The 18,198-nt window shown below is 36.5% G+C and overlaps 1 protein-coding gene across 5 annotated transcripts in view; it reads right to left on the reverse strand.

Moving 5' to 3' along the window:
* The window catches only part of SHPRH (SNF2 histone linker PHD RING helicase), an 82,808-nt gene that overhangs the window by 18,013 nt on the left and 46,597 nt on the right, over positions 1 to 18,198 (reverse strand). For all 5 annotated transcript variants that reach the window (XR_009558744.1, XR_009558745.1, XR_004038746.2 and 2 more), the window contains exons 21-25: positions 13,454 to 13,679; positions 11,322 to 11,465; positions 10,089 to 10,190; positions 7,219 to 7,290; positions 5,531 to 5,719 (exon numbers count right to left, since the gene is read on the reverse strand). Coding sequence is in view for 2 of the 5 variants with exons in the window: in XM_030853241.2 (XP_030709101.1) it covers positions 5,531 to 5,719; positions 7,219 to 7,290; positions 10,089 to 10,190; positions 11,322 to 11,465; positions 13,454 to 13,679 (733 nt within the window). In the remaining 3 variants the exon portion in view is untranslated. The remainder of the gene's footprint in view (positions 1 to 5,530; positions 5,720 to 7,218; positions 7,291 to 10,088; positions 10,191 to 11,321; positions 11,466 to 13,453; positions 13,680 to 18,198) is intronic.

Below are 18,198 nucleotides of genomic sequence, written 5' to 3' on the forward strand. Positions count from 1 at the left end.
TATACATTAATATTATATTATACATAATATTAATTTACCAGTTAGTATTATAAGATAATATCACATATCTCATATGAAAATATTTAGATAAGCATATTTACCAAATTATTTTATGTCAATTTTAAACTCAGTCATAATTTTATAGTTTTATTCCACCCAGATATTTTAATTGTATTTAGAAAGTACAAGACAGACTTCACAAGTCACCTTTGAATCAACTCAACAAAAGGTCAAAAAGAAAAAAAAAAAAGAAAAAGAAAAGAGAAAAACAGAAAGGAAACAACAGGATTCTACACATAGTAGAATATGACCCATGGTATTACTAGGTTTCTCTGAGAGTTCTAATGTAGAAATACAGTATTTTTTTCCCTCTACAAAAAGGCTGTATAAAACATCTCTACTAGCAATAGATTTGCTTGTTAAAAATGTAGTTTCCTGGACCAGATCCGAGATCTAACGAGTTAAAATTTATGGGAATGGAGCCTGAAAAAATTCTTTATTTTAAAAAGCAGACCACTTGATTATTAGACACTCAAAAGTGTGAGAAGATGAAGCACTGTGGTGTGTGTGGGACAGGTGGGAAGGCTTTGCTATGGCTATATCCATGTATTTTCTCCTGGACAGAAACTTATGACATAAGAATCGTGTCCATTATGGGGTCATGGTTTCCACTGACAAAAATGCTTTGTATGAAACCTAGCCAAACTGAGGACACGGGGAACAGGCCACGTGGGGCATATGTTCTGCCAGGAGGCCTACTTCACCCTCTAAAATGCCTGGCAGCTGTCAGAACTTGCAGGGGGAATTTTGTTTACTTTGTGAAATGCCCAGTAGGTTCCAAGGGTCATTCAGGAATACTGTCACACTGCTGTTAGGGTAGCTAGAGTCTTTAACTTAAATGCATCCACTAATTCACTAATGAACATTTTACTCATTTTATTTATATGGTCAGTCAATAGGATTCCTTACATTGTGAAATACCAGTAGAAAAAAATGTCTTATATTATTTAATTCTATTTTTATGTTCTCCAAATATCTTTTGTCTGAGATCAGCTATATGATTAAGCACCATGTATGATATTACACTGTTTGCTATGTCCGAGAGCCTTGACATGAATGCTTAGAGTAAAATAAACATTTCAGATAAAAACTTTAATGAAATGAAAAATTAATTCTCAGGAGTGTTTAATAAAAATCAGGGATTGGATAACCAACAATAAAAAAGAACCCCTAAGTTTAGGAATAGTATGAACTAATATTTATAAAATTTCAAAATAATGCTTTCATTATTCATATAGAGTCATCTTTATATCCCTCAACTCCAAGACAGATGATGTGACCATTTAGTGGGGTAGTTTCAGATGGTCAGAGTACAGTGAGAGTCTGAGAAAACGATAAGCACATGCTTTAAGGAGAAGGTGGCAGAAATGTGACAGGCAGCAGAAGGCAGAAGTGGCAGACAGAAATGGTGACAGAAAACAAAAGTTAATGTAGCAAGAAGCAATGTGAGAATGTGGAAAAGTGATAAAACTTGCTTGCATAGTAAGTACAATATTCAGTCATGTATTTAATGAAAAGGAAATGTAAATATTTATGCATCAAAAAGAGAAATTAACTTTAGTGAATTCTGTGTTCTTTTAATTTTTTTACAAGATCCTTCAATTAATTCATGTGTTTATCAATACCCATGAAACACAGGAAGAAGTCAGAACATAATAAACAGTATTTGACAGATATCGCTGTTCCAACAGGACAGCAAATGTAACTGTCCTGATCTCTCTCCTGGGTGTCTAGGAAAGCTGCCATAAGAGGAACAGGTGTTTGGGTTTGATGGGCTCAATGACTCAGTTTCACAGAGGCTGTGCTGTTTACTGGTAGCCAGAGCAACCACTTCCTAAACCTTACTGCATGAAGCCTGACACAGCAGTTCTTTCTTATGCTCGTTCCCCATACTGTGATGAATGCTTTCACCTAAGGGTCAGCAGTCCTGCTTAGGCCGTGAATGCTATCTGTGGCCCTTGGGATGCCTAAGGCCAGAGGAAAAGATAAAAGGGAAGAAGAAAAGGCTAAAAAAAGACTCTTTATGGGAAGGAAAAGGAGAAAGAAACTATAAGAGTAGGAGGAAAAGGGGAGGGGGGACTGAAAAGGAAAGCAGTTCTTTGTGTGGTGAATAGGTTAAAGTATACTAACTCTGGACATTATATACCGTGCACTTGGACCGCCTATTCAACATTCAGATCTCATTGGTTCAGCTTCTACCACCTTTTCTCCTCCACCTCACTTGAGTCACCCACTTCTACAGTCACATCTGGAGTACTGAAAACCTGTCCCTCTGGAAAGAACTAATACAAATATCATATGATATCGCTTATATGTGGAATCTAAAAAACGGTACAAATGAACTTATTTACAAAACAGAAACAGAATCACGAATGTAGCAAACAAACTTATGGTTACCGGGGGTGGGAAGGGAGGGGAGGGATAAATTGGGAGATTGGGACTGACATATACACACTACTATATATAAAATAGATAACTAATAAGGACCTAATCTATAGCACAGGGAACTCTACTCAATTCTCTGTAATGACCTATATGGGAAAAGAATCTAAAAAAAAAAAAAAAGTGGATATATGTATATGTATAACTGATTAACTGTGCTGTACTCCTGAAACCAACAAAACATCGTAAATCAACTATATTTCAATAATAATAATAATTAAAGATCTCCTATTCTCTGATAAGGACCCCTACCCTTATAGCTTGGTTGTGCAATAGCCCAACCTACACTTGTTAGTTATTCAATTTCAGTGAGATCTCTACTTTCTCTCTACATATCAACACTCTTCCTGTCTTTTCAAGAATCTTGTATTATGCATTATCCCTTTTCTCTCCTATATCTTCAATCTACTCTTCTTTATTGAAGATTAAACATGCTCAAGAATCTTTTATATTAAACAGAATAAAACAAAAAAACACAAAGCCTTTCTGCACTTCATATCCCCTTCTGGTTACAACACTCACTTTTCTACTTCACAGCTAAATTTATGAAGTAGTTGGGCATTTTTCTCTCTTGACCTATTCATTTCCTGTTCACTTCTCATTCCCTCCCGATCTGCTTTTTGCTAATACATTTCCACTGAAAGGGCTCCTTTCCAATGACCTTCAGTAGCCAAATTAGTCCATCTTGTAGCTGAGCCACCTTCAGCATCAAGGGAAACAGCTGATAACCGCCTCCTCCTTGAAGCCGAGTTTCCATTGCCTCTGTTGGCAGCATGTTCTCCAGGACTGCCTATGCCTCTAGTTGCTCTTTCTTGGTCTCCTTTTTCAGCTCCTCTCCCTTTATTCCATTTTTTTTAAAAGCTATGGAGTGCTGCAGGACCTGATCTGAAGCTAAATTTTATGTTTCTTTCCTTAGGCCAGCTCATACACTTTCATGGCTTCAAAGATCACTTATGCCAATGTCTCTGAATTTTCTCTCTCCAGCTCCACATATTAACACTTTGCTGGAAAGTTCTACGTGGATGTCTTCGGCACTTCAAATATAGTATATCTAAATGTACCCTTCTTCCAAGTACCTTATATAGTTAACTGTACTTTTAGCCACTTGATTTTTCACATCAGAAACCAGGGGTCACCTACAAAATCTCCCTCTTCATCATCAACCCCTCCGATACTGTATCTCATTCATCAACTCTACTCCAAACATTTCCTGAATATATGTTCTTCTTTGCTTCTCCACTGCCACCAACCTAATCAAAGCCACCATCACTACTGTTGTAGCCTCCTAAATTGGTCTCTCCAAATTTTTTTCTACTCTAGTCTTTTCTATTCCTGCTAATCTAATTTCCATACTGTAGCAAGAGGAATCTTTTAAAAATCCAAGTCTGATCATGATACTCCTCCACTTATAACATATAACATGTTAATAGCTTTCTTTACATGAAAAGAAAATTCTCAGATGCTCAGATGGCTCTTCAGTATCTGGCCCCTCTTTGGATTCGACTCATTTCATTCCATTCTCCTTTGTGTTTTCTACACTGCAGCTACTCAGTTCCATTTGAGTTTCTTCTTGTCTCAGACCTATTCACATACTGGGATTTTTGGTTGTTTGTTTTTTCTCTCTTGCAGCCTCCTCCCAACAAGATCACTTTTACCCTCTCTCAGGCTGGCTGATCCATTCATCCTTTAGACATCTACTTAACTGCCATTCCCTCAGAGAAGCCAGGTTTGATTTTCTTTTGTAGTGCTTATCACGTCAATTATTTGCTTAATGTCTGTGCTTTCTGCCTCAACTCAAACTCCTTCCCCCGACTGCCAAAATGTAAAATCCATGAGGGCAGCAATCATACCTGTTTTATTCATGAGTGTGTGTTGCATCTGTGAGGCCCAGCACACTGCCTGGCATACAGTATGTGTCCACTAAACATGTACGGGAAGAATGAATGAATGAAAGTTCATCCCAACTTTGGGATTCTGTTTACCTCAACACACGAGAGCAATGTGACTGATATTTTCAGGTTTTACTCAAATGACAGTGGGAATAAATAGCAATTAGATATTCTTTAATGGAACTCCAGTGTTCTCGGGAGAGGGCATCCTAACAACTGCCTAACTCCTGGCAGCTTCAACTTGTGGTTAATTCTACTCACAAAATACAACCCTGAAAAATAAGTGAGCAGAGAGCATCAGGGACCCAGAAGGAGAAGAAATGAATGAAAAATATTCTACTACCTCTTGCTTATGAGCCAGCTGCCCCATTCTCCCAACCACTTCTTCTGGCCTATATTCCCTACTATACTCATACATTGAGTTGTCCATTGTCTAAGTTTGGTTAGAGAGAAAAAAAAAAAAGCATGCTTAAGTAAAACAAAGAACAAAAAAGTCTAGTAAAGGCTTCTCATTAAATAAATACCCCTTAGGCAGAAAGTCCAGTTACAGATCCTATTTGGATTTTAAATTATAGTCTTATTTCTTAAAGTTCTGAAGGAAGCATGGGAAAAAAATTAGGAAAATAAAGCAAAGCTTTGGCTATACTCTGAAATACCAACCCACGCCGTCTAAAAGTGCACTACCTCCTCCTTGTGACAGTCTTCACTAACTTCAATAATCAATTTATTTTATCCTTCAATTTGGTGGGGCACATCTTTTTTTCCTGATACCCGGGGCTGAATGGAAGAATGAAGAAAAAGAAACCTTGAACTTAACCAGAGCTCTATCAATTTGTAATGGACAGAAACACTGCAAAAATAGTAAGGGACTGGAATTCTAAGATGTTACTTTTTTTGCCATGATGGGCATAACTATTACTAACTAACTATGTCTGAAAAAGCTTTCTTGTGTTCCTCCCACGAGGAACGAGTAGATGGTAAAGCTGAGGCTTTCAGGCAGTGTATCTACAGACAGACAACAGTGGTTGCTCCATAGTCACTGGGCCAGGCTTGTTCTGATTTTGATGCTCTCACGGCCAGATACTGATTCCTATTATCTTGCTCTGACTATGTGTCTACATGTTCTTAACTGACTTTACCTTCACAGGGATGTCCTCTTCCTGGCTGGCTTTCTCTGAGGTGAAGACATACGAGATTTCTTTATGAGATGTGGTCTGGCGGCAGATGGCACACTTAATGGAGCTCCTGTGAGACCCCACGCTGTACTGTTCGATAATAATTGAAATGCATTCATTACAGAAACAGTGCCCACAGGTCAGTACTGCCCACTAAAAAAGAAAACACAAAGAATATGCCTCAGTGAGATGCTATCAAAGATGCCTTCCAATCTATAAACATATTAAAAGGAGAAGAGAGTCATAATTTCATTTCCTAACTATTTCATGATATAAATATCCTTTTTAAGTCATAAAAACTAAGTTATACTTTTAAACTAACTATTTTTTAGTCCAACTAGACTAAGCTTTCATAGTCTTTAGTTCTGTTCACCCTAACAGGAGGATAATAGTCAGTCATCATTATTTTGTAAGATGCTCGTGTTCTCATTTCAGCATTTAGGAAAAATGCAAATTACTCTTTAGCACTCTCACAGAATAGACTGACTACAACATTAATTTGGACATAATGTCATATTCAATATATTCTACACAACTTAGTAATAAGCAGATTTACATTTTCACATGTTAAAGCATTTATTATATAGAAAATGAGATGGAAATGTTAAAGATAATAAAATTTCTGAGACAATCTAGCTGCATGAATCTCATCAAAACTAAAAGCAAAGAAGAAACTACTTACACCATGATCCTTTCCATTTTTATAGTAATTTTTATCAAAATGTTTTTATCACTGATTTTTAACAGAAATTGCCAGTATCTGTAATTACTATTCTTCTCCTCCATTACCAATCTGTCCTTTTAAGATTTATTATCAATAAAATATCCTTTAAAATCTTATCTTCTCCATGAATTGTGGAAACTAAAAGATATGTTCTTTCTGATTATTGCTGGTCAGAATATGGAACTCATATATTTAGGCTTCTACTCTCAGCTCCATAGAAAAAAGTGCCAAGGACACTTTTACTCATTTAATAGTAATAGACTTATCTTTCAAAATTTGAAAAGCAGTGAATATACCGATATTACATATATTTATTTATCATACAAAGTAGGAACTTACAGTATCATAAATCACATTTCATAAAGTAAAAATAAGAATCTCTTTGAGGAAAACTAATACAGTTCCATTAAGTTTATAGACATTTGTATACTAATATTCACAAAGAAATATACTTAATTGCTATAATAGTCTTCTAAAAATCACATATGAATTTCCTCAGGATTGCTGTTATTTGCGCTTTAAATCCTGGTACTATTAGACAGTAATAATGTTAAGTAAGAACTACGTTACTATACATTTGTCATAACTTAAGTAAATCTGTGTATGCCGTATTATATTTCTGTACAAGTACCAAATAACCATGGTAAACTGACAGACTCAAGTGACTGGAAATAATACTTAAAATTATTCACCTTTAATGAAAAAGATGGGGCTATTCTAGAAATATGTTTTCACCTATCACTTAAGGGAAAACATTGCTCAAACATATTTGGCACTAAGCCTGTCAGTTAACCTTTGGCCCTACCTTTCAGACAGAGGTACTATTTGCCTTGCATGCAAAGTTTGAGGGTGGGGCAAGTTGTATGTAAAAGCCTGTGAAGACTGTAAAGTATTTTACAAATGCATGTAATATTTATTATAATTTCACCTGTTTTCCCAGTTGCCGAGCACAGATTGGACAAGGTTCTGGATTAATACCTCCTGATGTTTTGTCCTGAGACTATCCAAAAAAGAATGAAAACATATATTAGTTATATCTTAAAAGCCGTTACATGTAGTACAACTCATTTATAAAAGTAAATGTTGGCAATTAAAATAATCTAATAATTGAGATGACCTAATAATTCATATATTAATACTACCATTCCTGGGATTTACAAATAACATTTATTTAAGGTGTGAGGAAAAAAATGGACTCAATTTTTAACACAGTTTGTTAAAGTTATCATATTACTGTATTTGTGATTATGATAGAAGGCAAAATAAAAAGCAAAATATGATATAATTTACCTAAATTCTCAAATTTTACTTTCATGTTAGATATATTTTTTTAATAAAGAAATAGATATTCTGCATGTCCACTTGGCATGGGATCAAAGACATTGGGAAGAGGCAGCATTTATTCACATAACTCCTTATTAATACTGATTTCTTCTCTGTATCCTTTTTCTAATCTCACCAAGGCAAAGCAAATAATTAGAAACCAGAAATATTACTGATTTGAGACCTAACTATGCCTGGAAATTATGTTGAAGTATAATAGCTTTTCAAAGTCTCTTTAAAAACTGAAAGATTTCCAAAAAAGTCATCAAATGAACAGGTTTTAAAACTGAGGAAAACATAAAGGAAAGTAAAATAGACTCACAGATTACTAAATTGTTCTTGATTATCCTTTGACTCTTATAAGCAGAAAAAAAAAGCCAAATTGTGCATGGATTCAGAAGTTCTAATGGTTAAAACAATTCCATTAACTACAACGTAAGTACGCAGCATTTAAAAAAAGTGGGACTGAATTATTCTTTTCCTCTGTTAATTATTGATTTGTTTCAGGTAACATAGCAAACCACCTAAAACCTTAGTGGCTAAAAAAACATGAATTTCTCCTGATGCTACAGGTCACCTGGGTTACTTTGGGATGCACTGATTTGGCTTGGGCTGGATGGTCCAGGACGGCCCACACTCATATCTAGCAGTTGGTAGGCTAGCTGGTCTGGGGAGAGGGCTAAGCTGAGGTTTTTGCTCCTCAAGAAAGGTAACCTGGGCTTCTTCACATAGTCGCAGAGTTCCAAAACATGACACAATTGGAAGAATTCCAAAGTGCGTGGACTTTTCAAATCTCTGTGACACAAGGCCAAAAACAAGTCATCTGCCTAAGCCTACAGGCAGTGTAGGAGGGGATTAACCAAGAGCAAGCACGCAAGAGAAGGTATTACTATAGCATTTTGTAAACAATCGACCAGAATTTACAATACCTCTTCTTTTCTAATTTATTTAATGTAAGAATTAGCATGTTTTCCATAAAGGGCATGATTGTAAATATTTTAGGCTTTGTCGGCCATACGATCTCTGCTGCAACTCCTCAACTCTGCTATTATAGCACAAAAGCAGCTGTAGACAATACTTAACGAATGAGTATAGCTGTATTCCAATAAAACTTTATTCACGAAAACAGGTGATGGGCTGGATTTGTCCTATGCTTAGTAGTTTGCAGATTGCTTATTTTCCTTCATTTATACAGTAAATATTATTTTCTTATATTTTTTGCCAAATGGGTTTTCCTACATAGATTATTTCCTTGGAATTTTAATTTTTAAAAAAATAATTCAACATATAGAGAATATCAACTTATGTTCCATAACTAAAAGAATCATCAACTGTCTCTTAATTTTGACTCTCACATTTAAAGTACAGAAATCTTGTATTTTAAAAACTCACGTCCAGAAATATCAAGAATTTTTTTCTGAATGTTATTTTTCTATAGCTAGCATTTTGAGAGATTGACTTAAAGTTCTTCTCTTTTTTCCCCTGCCAAAATAGTAGTCATCATTATAATAATAGTAATAATATAATAATATTAATAGTGAATACCTAGAAAGTGCTTAATAAACCAGTAAACACTTTAGCACTTACATATATTAATTCATTTGATCCTCAAGAGAGCCCTACAAGATAGTGTTACTTTTCTCATTTTACAAATGGGACAAAGAGAAGTAAATAACTTGAATAGAGTCCTATATCTAGAAAATAGTGGCATCATGATTCAAATTTGCACTATCTAGGTCCAAAAGTCTACCTTCTTAACTACTATGCTATTTTACCTATAAAGAATGTCCAATTTTTTCATTTTGTCGTTGCTGAGATTTAATGATTCACTTAAATGTATTTTGTACTAGTTTTCAGGACCAATTGTAGTCTACTGCTTTCCTTCATTTGCCCTATCCAAAAATCTACTATTATATGTTGTTCTGATAAGTTACTCTGCCACTCCCATTTATTCTTGCCAGAAAATGGAATTATATTCATCAAAGTCCAATACAGTACTTTGCTTACTACTAAGAAAATATGTTGTGAATTACATTAAATAATTCGTTTCCACGTCTTCTTATTTAGCAGCTTTCCAAACACACTACACAGTTTCAAAAAACAAATTAAAAGAATCTGTGTATGCGTTATTGGATGCATGCGTTTATCTTTGCTGAGTGGTATGTTGTAATACTTTCACTATTCAAGGCTTCCAACTACAGTCTGTTTACATTGTGCTATACTATATACTGCATACCCTTTACATTATCTGTATAACATATTTTCTATAGATATCATCTTCTTTTGTGATCTGTGTAGCTATTGCAGACATAGCTAGTGTTCTGACTCACATAACTAACACAAACAAATAAAAGAATGATTAAAAAAACACCTATACCATTAATTAGGGGACTAATAGATTAAATGAAAGGAGTCAATAAAGTGGTTTATTGATAATACAGTATGGGAAAAAGTAGCATCTTTTAAAAACAATACCTTCTCCAAGTTAGTTAGGTAAAGAAGCTGCCCGAGTTTTTTCTGAAGCTGTGATGTAGCAACAGCTTTATCGTTTAGTAGTTTTATACGATTTTGTTCTACCTAAAAACAGAACAAAACAACTTCTTTATTCTAAGATGGTAACATTATATTAAACATGCACAATTCTTCTATTTTAATTCTTTCTTAAAAAGTGTCCTATTTTATGAAAACATATTTACATGTGAAAACTCAAATTTGCAAAAGGGATACTAGATAATATTAACATATTTCAAAAAATATATATATTTTACTGTATAGAAGACAAAATTCAAGGCAGAATTCTTTTAAATAAAAAGCTTCCCTATATACCTGAAGTAGGTTAAAAATCAACCAAAGGCTATTTGTGTATGATTTTTCAGTAATACATTCATGCGATAAAGAAAAATAAAATGGTATGCTACTTTGGCCATACAAATGAAGTGATTTTAAGAAATCCAAGGAAGAATCTCTCTGCTCCTCCTTTCTGTGCCCCACCCCCCCGCCAGTAGAATATGGTAACAGAAAAAAAAAAAAGAGGAATTTGTTTTCACTTAAAACTTATTGAGAATTCTATTTTAAAAATGAAGTGAAATAGTATATAATGAATATTTCTAAGTTTTTCTAAGTTACAGTCTTCAAGCTTTATAGGAAAAAAAAGATTTAAAAGATTAAAGGAATAAAAACAAATTCTAAAGAAAATAATATTTTTAATATGAAGAAAAAAGGTTGGTGGAGTTATTTTTTTAATTCTGAGATACAAAGAGGAATTTAACAGATGATAAGTTGTCAATATCTGTTCATTGTTAGCAAAGGAAAACAGTGCAAAATCAGTTCTTGGTTGTTCTCATGGAAGATTTTTTTAGTTCTGAAAAAGCTGAAGTAATAGGACATACGTCTAAAAACTGACCAAGAATATCTTTAGGTTTTGGCACGCAAAAGGTGCTCAAGAATAGATGAATATGCAACGTGGAGAGAAACAAACAAACGTGCAAATGCACCCAAACAGTGAATGCTAAGCATGTATTAGACATGAAATTGCTCATCTCTGACCTACTACAAAAACAAACAACTTCATATGGCTCAAACGAAGAGCAGATATGAAACACTTACTTATTGAAGACATCACTGCCCTGACTCTATCCCTTCTATGGATCTTGGATTTTTGTGACATCTATTTGCTGTGTTCTTTTCTGTGATTCATTTGCAAATTACCTCATGTGGTTCAATGATATGAGGAACTGGTGGACTGGGCTTTGGCTCCCTAGGATCACGTACTCTTAGTCGTTCTGTAGCCATTGCAAGCTCATCAACAGCAGACACACGATTCCTCAGAGCCATCCAATATTCATGAAGCAACTGAAGGAACAGAAAAGACAGACAGTGGTAAAGCACATAATTAAAACTGGTTAAAACCACCAAGATGTCCCTTGGTCAAGAGTCTTCACTGAGGTCTTAAATCATACACAGTGTTTTCATTACGGGTCTAAGGTACAAGCAATTCTTGGGCCATTTTTAGGATGAGGCAGTGGGTGTGAATGATCTCCACAGGACACTATAGTGTATTGCCTCTTCAGAATCTCAGGAACAGCATACCCCGAGATTTCTTGGTAGGACCAAAGAGCTTTACAGATCAATACTAGACTGGTGGAATCTCTGCTTTATTTTTTAAAGAAATACTTTTTATTATAAAATATTGCACATTCTCAAAATAATATGTATATATGATAATGAGAATATTAAAGTATACAACTGAGTCCACATCATCTGAATTAGGAAAGAGAATAATGCCAGTTCCTTAGGAAGCCTGTGTTCCTTCTCAACTGCATCACTCTCTTGCCTCACACATTCTTCCTTCAACCCCCAACAATGGGGTAACCACTATTCTGAATTGGACTTACTATTCTGTACTTTTTGCTGGAGTTATACTAATCCATACATCCTTAATAATCTGGTTTTATATGTTTCTGAAATTTATAAAAATGCTATCAATCAGTATAAAATTTTTTGATCTGCTTTCTTCACTAACATTATGCTTTGAGTTAGATCCTGATTGATGTGTGTAGCAGTAGCTCATTCATTTACACTGTTGTTAAAGGGTTTAGTCTGCAATGTTACGGAGAACAAATGAACAAAGATCTGGGTGAACTGCATGATAAGCACTCCTCTGACACAGACCATGTGGCTAAACTGAGCTCAAAGGAAGAACGTAGGGGCAAATGAACACTGTATATAGTATTGTTTCTTCCATGACTTGCTGTAATTAACTGTGTTAATGTGCTTTTGCTTTTAGAATAGTAATGTGAAAAGAAAAAAACTACTATGAACCAATGATTTTGATGCTATGGAAGTATTATTCTTCAATCTATCAAATGTATGAATTGATATTATAGACAGCACAGCTTCTTTCTTGAGAGAAATTTTTATCCTGCTTTAAAAGGCAAGAACTTTAGATTAAAAAAATAAAAGATATCAAATGGAATATAACATTATAAATAAAAAACCCACTTCTTTTATTTCCTCACCCATCTCACTTGCAAAGTAGGACAAGGGATTAAAAAATCCACATATAAAGAATAATTCAAAATTAATGAATTCTGGAATCTCAAGCATAGAGTTATAATATGATGAAATTATTAAGTATAAATATGAAGAGTCCCTTTGTGCATTATTAATTGCAATGGTTTCTAGTCTTATATGTTGAGAAATGTTTACTATGTTCTCCAATCTTTAAGGTTGTTGATGTTTGATTGTTATTCACAGAGCAAAAGAAAAAAACAAAAAAGGAAACAAAGCCACACTCTGATTTCAGAGAACAGCAGTGTAAGACCAAGCTAAGACTAGAATAACACACTTTCAAGGAAAAACAAAAGGTTTCATATAAATTTCATTTTAGTAATGATTTTTAGTAATTTAATGAACAGAAACTTCTCATTTGTTCAGTATTATTATATTTATTATTCATCATTACAATCATTACATTTTAGGGAAAGATAAATTACGACACCTCAACTCTCTAAAGCAGATTTTTAAAAACTGAAGAGAGAAAAAGGAAAGTAGTAACTAGAATTAATGTAAAGGAGGAGAATTCTTTTGTATTTTTTTTTTCGGTACGCGGGCCTCTCAATGTTGTGGCCTCTACCGTTGTGGAGAACAGGCTCCAGACGCGCAGGCTCAGTGGCCATGGCTCACTGGCCCAGCCGCTCCGCGGCACATGGGATCTTCCCGGACCGGGGCACAAACTCATGTACCCTGCATCGGCAGGCATACTCTCAACCACTCTGCCACCAGGGAAGCCCAAGGAGGAGAATTCTTAATATGGGAAGGAAGTTTTAAATTACTGTTACCTTATATTCTTTCTTCCAAGCTTCAAAGAGATCCATTGAAGTACTTCCCTCATCAATGAATTCAACATCAAATCGATGTGATTTTGCAAACGATAGCAGAGCTTTCATGGATCGCTCTGTCTCACTTATTGCCCACAGACCCCGGTTGGTGGTAGGTATTCGATCATCCACCAGTCCTTCTTCATCTTCTATCATCTCCTCAAATATTGCAGTCTGGCCTTTGACTCTGAAGACATTCGAGAACAAAACCACAGTAATTACTGTCAGTGGGTAACAAGTACTATAAAAATGATATTGCCAGAGCTAATATCATAGCAAGGTCAAAAACAAAAATTTCATCAACATCTTTCAACGTCATATCTACAAGATCATGCTTGCAAGTTTTTGGAAAAACCAAGCCAACTCTGAAAATGCTTGAGGTATCATACATTTGACAAGTGCTTTCTTGAGAGCAAACTGGCCTAATAAAAAATGGCTATAAATTCCAGGCTAAAATCTTGCTCTGAGAATTAAAATAATACAAAACACAAATTACCACCACTATCAACCATGCAAAAATAAAACAGAAAAACCACAAGATGACCTAAAAGTACAATCAGACTTACTCTCTTCTCAATTTCCATGTTTGTAAAATAGGAATAATTTTACTAAATGTACTAAGTAGCTTAATCCCTAGCACAAGGATGAAGACTTCAAATCTGTGTTGGAGAAAGTGTATTACTAAAAAGAGCTAACATTTTTATAGAACATTTACCATGTATCAAACACTATGCTAGAGAAGAGACCTTCAAGATGCGGAGAAGTAAGACGTGGAGATCACCCTCCTCCCCACAAATACATCAGAAATACACCTACATGTGGAACAACTCCTACAGAACACCTACTGAATGCTGGCAGAAGACCTCAGACTTCCCAAAAGAAACTTCCCACATAGCTGGGTAGGGCTAAGGAAAAAAGACAAAAAAAGACAAAAGAATAGGGACAGGACCTGCACTGCTGGGAGGGAGCTGTGAAGGAGGAAAAGTTTCTACACACTAGGAAGTGCCTTCACCGGCAGAGGCGGGGGGGTGGCGGCGTCGGGGGGAGCTGTGGAGCCACGGAGGACAGCGCAGCAACAGCGGTTCAGAGGGTAAAGCAGAGAGATTCCCGCACAGAGGATCGGTGCCGACCAGCACTCACCAGCCCGAGAGGCTTGTCTGCTAACCCGCCGGGGTGGGCGGGGCTGGGAGCTGAGGCTCCAGCTTCCTGTCGGAGTGCAGGGAGGGTACTGGGGTTGGCGGTGTGAACACAGCTGGAAGGGGGCTAGTGCACCACAGCTAGCTGGGAGGGAGTATGGGAAAAAGTCTGGACCTGCCTAAGAGGCAAGAGACCGTTGTTCCAGGGTGCATGAGGAGAGAGGATTCAAAGCACTGCCTAAACGAGCTCCAGAGATGGGCGTGAGCCACGGTTATTGGCGCGGACACCAGAGACGGGCATGAAATGCTAAGGCTGCTGCTGCAGCCACCAAGAATCCTGTGTGCGAGCACAGGTCACTGTCCACACCCCCCTTCCCGGGAGCCTGTGCAGCCCGCCACCGCCAGGGTCCCGTGATCCATGGACAACTACACCAGGAGAACACATGGCGCACCTCAGGCTGTTGCAACGTCACGCTGGCCTCTGCCACTGCAGGCTCGCCCCGCATCCGTACCCCTCCCTCGGCCTGAGTGATCCAGAGCCCCCGAATCAGCTGTTCCTTTAACCCTATCCTGTTTGAGCGAAGAACAGATGCCCTCTGGCGACCTATACGCAGAGGCGGGGCCAAATCCAGAGCTGAACCCCAGGAGCTGTGCTAACAAAGAAGAGAAAGGGAAATCTCTCCCAGCAGCCTCAGGAGCAGCGGATTAAAGCTCCACAATCAACTTGATATACCCTGCATCTGTGGAATACCTGAATAGACAGCGAATCATCCCAAAATCGAGGCAGTGGACTTTGGGAGCAACTGTAGACTTGGGGTTTGCTTTCTGTATCTAATTTGTTTCTGGTTTTGTTTATCTAAGTTTAGTACTTAGAGTTTATTAACATTGGTAGATTTATTTATTGATTTGGTTGCTCTCTTCCTTTTTTTTTTTTAAATACAGATATATATATATTTTTCCTTTTTCTCTTTTTGTGAGTGTGTATGTGTATGCTTCTTTGTGTGATTCTGTCTGTAGAGCTTTGCTTTTATCATTTGTCCTAGGGTCCTGTCTGTCCTTAGTATAGTTTTTAGTGCTTGTTATAATTAGTGGACTTGGTTTTTGGTTTGCTTGCTCTCTTCTTTCTTTCTTTTTCTTTTTTTTTATGACTTTAAAATTTTTTTATTTTTAATAATTTTAAAATTATTTATTGTAATTACTTTTAAATTTTATCTTTTTCTTTCTTTCTTTCTTCCTTCTTCCTTCCTTCCATCCCTCCCTTCCTTTCTTTCTTTTTTTCTCCCTTTTCTTCTTAGCCGTGTGGCTAACAGGGTCTTCATGCTCCGACCGGGTGTCAGGCCTGTGCCTGTGACGTGGGAGAGCCAAATTCAGGACACTGGCCCACCAGAAACTTCACAGCTCCATGTAATATCAAATGGTGAAAGCACTCCCAGAGATCTCCATTTCAACGCTAAGACCCAGCTCCACTCAACGACCAGCAAGCTACAGTGCTGGACACCCTAGGCCAAACAACTAGCAAGACAGGAACACAACCCTACCCATTAGCAGAGTGGCTGCCTAAAATCATAATAAGGTCACAGACACCCTGAAACACATCACCGGACGTGGTCCTGACCACCAGAAAGAGAAGATCCAGCCGCATCCACCAGAACACAGGCACTAGTCCCCTCCACCAGGAAGCCTACACAACCCACTGAATCAACCTTAGCCACTGAGGGCAGACACCAAAAACAACGGGAACTATGAACCTGCAGCCTGGAAAAAGGAGACCCCAAACACAGTAAGTGAAGCAAAATGAGAAGATAGAGAAACACACAGAAGATGAAGGAGCAAGGTAAAAACGCACCAGACCAAACAAATGAAGAGGAAATAGGCAGGCTACCTGAAAAAGAATTCAGAGTAATGATAATAAAGATGATCCAAAATCTTGGAAATAGAATGGAGAAAATACAAGAAACGTTTAACAAGGACCTAAAAGAACTAAAGAGCAAACAATGATGAACAACACAATAAATGAAATTAAAGATTCTCTAGAAGGAATCAATAGCAGAATAACGGAGGCAGAAGAACGGATAAGTGACCTGGAAGATAAAATAGTGGAAATAACTACCGCATAGCAGAATAAAGGAAAAAGAATGAAAAGAATTGAGGACAGTCTTAGAGACCTCTGGGACAACATTAAACGCACCAACAATCGAATAATATGGGTCCCAGAAGAAGAAGAGAAAAAGAAAGGGACTGGGAAAATATCTGAAGAGATTATAGTTGAAAACTTCCCTAATATGGGAAAGGAAAAAATCAAGTCCAGGAAGCATAGCGAGTCCTATACAGGATAAATCCAAGGAGAAACACGCCAAGACACATAGTAATCAAACAATCAAAAATTAAATTAAACAATCAAAAATTAAATCCAAGGAGAAACACGCCAAGACACATAGTAATCAAACAATCAAAGAAAAAATATTAAAAGCAGCAAGGGAAAAACAACAGATAACATACAAGGGAATCCCCATAAGGTTAACAGCTGATCTTTCAGCAGAAATTCTGTAAGAGAGAAGGGAGTGGCAGGACATATTTAAAGTGATGAAAGGAAAAAACCTACAACCAAGATTACTCTACCCAGAAAGGACCTCATTCAGATTCAACAGAGAAATTAAAACCTTTACAGACAAGCAAAAGCTAAGAGAATTCAGCATCACCAAACTAGTTTTACAAGAAATGCTAAAGGAACTTCTCTAGTCAGGAAACACAAGACAAGGAAAAGACCTACAATAATAAACCCAAAACTATTAAGAAAATGATAACAGGAACATACATATTAATAACTACCTTAAATGTAAATCGATTAAATGCTCCAATCAAAAGACACAGACTGGCTGAATGGATATAAAAACAAGACCCATATATATGCTGTCTACTAGAGAGCCGCTTCAGACCTAGGGACACATACAGACTGAAAGTGAGGGGATGGAAAAAGATATTCCATGCAATTGGAAATCAAAAGAAAGCTGGAGTAGCAATTCTCATAGCAGATAAAATAGACTTTAAAATAAAGACTATTATAAGAGACAAAGAAGGACACTACATAATGATCAAGAGATCAATCCAAGAAGAAGATATAACAATTGTAAATGTTTATGCACCCAACATAGGAGCACCTCAATACATAAGGCAAATGCTAACAGCCATAAAAGGGGAAGTCGACAGTAACATAACCATAGTAGGAGACTTTAATATCCCACTTTCACCAATGGACAGATCATCCAAAATGAAAATAAATAAGGAAACACAAACTTTAAATGATGCATTAAACAAGATGGACTTAATTGATATTTACAGGACATTCCATCCAAAAACAACAGAATACACTGTCTTCTCAAGTGCTCATGGAACATTCTCCAGGATAGACCATATCTTGGGTCACAAATCAAGTCTTGGTAAACTTAAGAAAACTGAAATCGTATCAAGTATCTTTTCCAACCACAACTCTATGAGGCTAGATATCAATTACAAGACAAAATCTGAAAAAATACAAACACTTGGAGGCTAAACAATACACTACTAAATAAC

The sequence above is a fragment of the Globicephala melas genome, chromosome 14 (genome assembly GCF_963455315.2).
Source record: "Globicephala melas chromosome 14, mGloMel1.2, whole genome shotgun sequence".
Taxonomy (NCBI): domain Eukaryota; kingdom Metazoa; phylum Chordata; class Mammalia; order Artiodactyla; family Delphinidae; genus Globicephala; species Globicephala melas.